Here is a 1,529-nt window from a genome sequence, read left to right on the forward strand (position 1 = left end):
TCAGTAGGTAAAAGTTAAAAGAAAATGATATTTCTATCAATGAAGTAAAACAGATTTAAGTAGAAATGCCAAATGTTGTTTAAAGTAGGACTACTGATTCTGGTAGATGGCTCACATTGATGGAAACTCTTAACTAAACTTCTTTTAAAAATTGTAAAAAAAAGTCTTTGATTCATTAATCTGATGTGCTAATGAGTAAATACATGTGTTTAGCATTTGAGAATTTTTTTTTAAATTAAAAAGGTCTCTACTTGTTATTCCTGAATAGATATATTCTTTTTTTTTTTTTTGATATTTCACAAAGTTGTTTATTCTTGTTATTAAAACTTGGACTCAGGTAATCTTGGTTATTCTGGAAAAAGCACCTTGTTTGCAGAGATCATTTAATCATCCTTTTCTACAATCACCTCTCCATGAAGCACCTTTCTTCTTTGACGTAACATATGAAAATAGAGTTGTGGAAACAAAGGTATATATGAGGCCATGGTTATGAGAAGAAAATAATAGTAGTCAAAAGAGACATTGTATTTGTTAGGAAGTCTTATTGAAAACATTCCCGTTTTCTTCACATATGGCAAGGCAGCGTATATTGTAAGAAGTTCACCAGCAACTCCAACAGGATATAAGATGATAAAAAAATTATATCTGGCCCATTTAATGAAGTATGGCAAGTGGTCAAGAAGGCTGAATGTGTAGAAGGAATAGCGAGTGATCTCTGTCACAGTCCACGCGACCAGAAAAAGCACCACACTCTCCTCATTCTGGATTGGTTTTATACTGTGAGTAATGAGCCACACCATAAAGATTCTTGAACTCACTTGGACCCCAGTCACAAGCACAGAAGTAGGTACAATTCCAATTAAACAGTGAACTATCTCAAGCAAGGCAAATGTCTGGAAAAATTTAAGTGTCTTCTGAATACTTTTATATAAACCTCTGTGTGTCCCTTTTTCCATATAAAAACGTACCATGGCAATAGCTAGAACCAACCACCCCGCGGTCATGGCGATGTTGTAGAAGGTGAGCCAGGCGGTGGCCAAGAAGCCCAGGCGCCTCCGCTTGCCAGGAGCCTCCCGGTCCTCGCCGGCCTCCGAGGCGCCGCCGTTGGTGCCGTCCTCGTCGCTGGACGCCATGGTGGCCGCGCACCCGGGGGACGTGGGAGAGAGCGGCAGGAGCGTGGGAGGGGACCCTGCCCAGCCTGCAGCCCAAGCGCCGCTGCCCGCTGCCCAGATATATTCTTTAAATTAGGAATGTCAGTACTCTGAAATTCAGCCTCGTTATGATGTATATTAATTAAATTCTTCAAAATATATTTACTTGAAATTTTCCATGGGCTAGGTATGACCATAGGTGGTAAGGGGATAGAGGTGAACATGTATTGGTGTCCTTAGGGAGCTTACATTCTAGTGGAGGGCATAAATAATAAACAATAATGATATTAATGCTTAGTCACATCTGTGGGAAATGCTTTATAAAGAAAAATGCAAGGCTTAGTGAAAGTATATAACAGCACCCTATTTAGTGAAGGA

The 1,529-nt window shown here is 39.7% G+C and overlaps 1 protein-coding gene across 1 annotated transcript; it reads right to left on the reverse strand.

Moving 5' to 3' along the window:
* Positions 1–332: 332 nt before the first annotated feature.
* On the reverse strand, positions 333–1,220 carry LOC116813818 (very-long-chain (3R)-3-hydroxyacyl-CoA dehydratase 1). Its single transcript, XM_032760922.2, has one exon. The coding sequence runs from the start codon at positions 1,131–1,133 to the stop codon at positions 384–386; it is 750 nt and encodes a 249-aa protein (XP_032616813.2). The 5' UTR covers positions 1,134–1,220; the 3' UTR covers positions 333–383.
* Between the last annotated feature and the right edge of the window lie 309 nt (positions 1,221–1,529).

This window comes from Hylobates moloch, unplaced genomic scaffold, assembly GCF_009828535.3.
Source record: "Hylobates moloch isolate HMO894 unplaced genomic scaffold, HMol_V3 SCAFFOLD_9, whole genome shotgun sequence".
Taxonomy (NCBI): Eukaryota; Metazoa; Chordata; class Mammalia; order Primates; family Hylobatidae; genus Hylobates; species Hylobates moloch.

Excerpts from the sequence above, each read along its gene's own strand:
- LOC116813818 (XM_032760922.2), bottom strand. The coding sequence starts at position 1,133 with ATGGCGTCCAGCGACGAGGACGGCACCAACGGCGGCGCCTCGGAGGCC.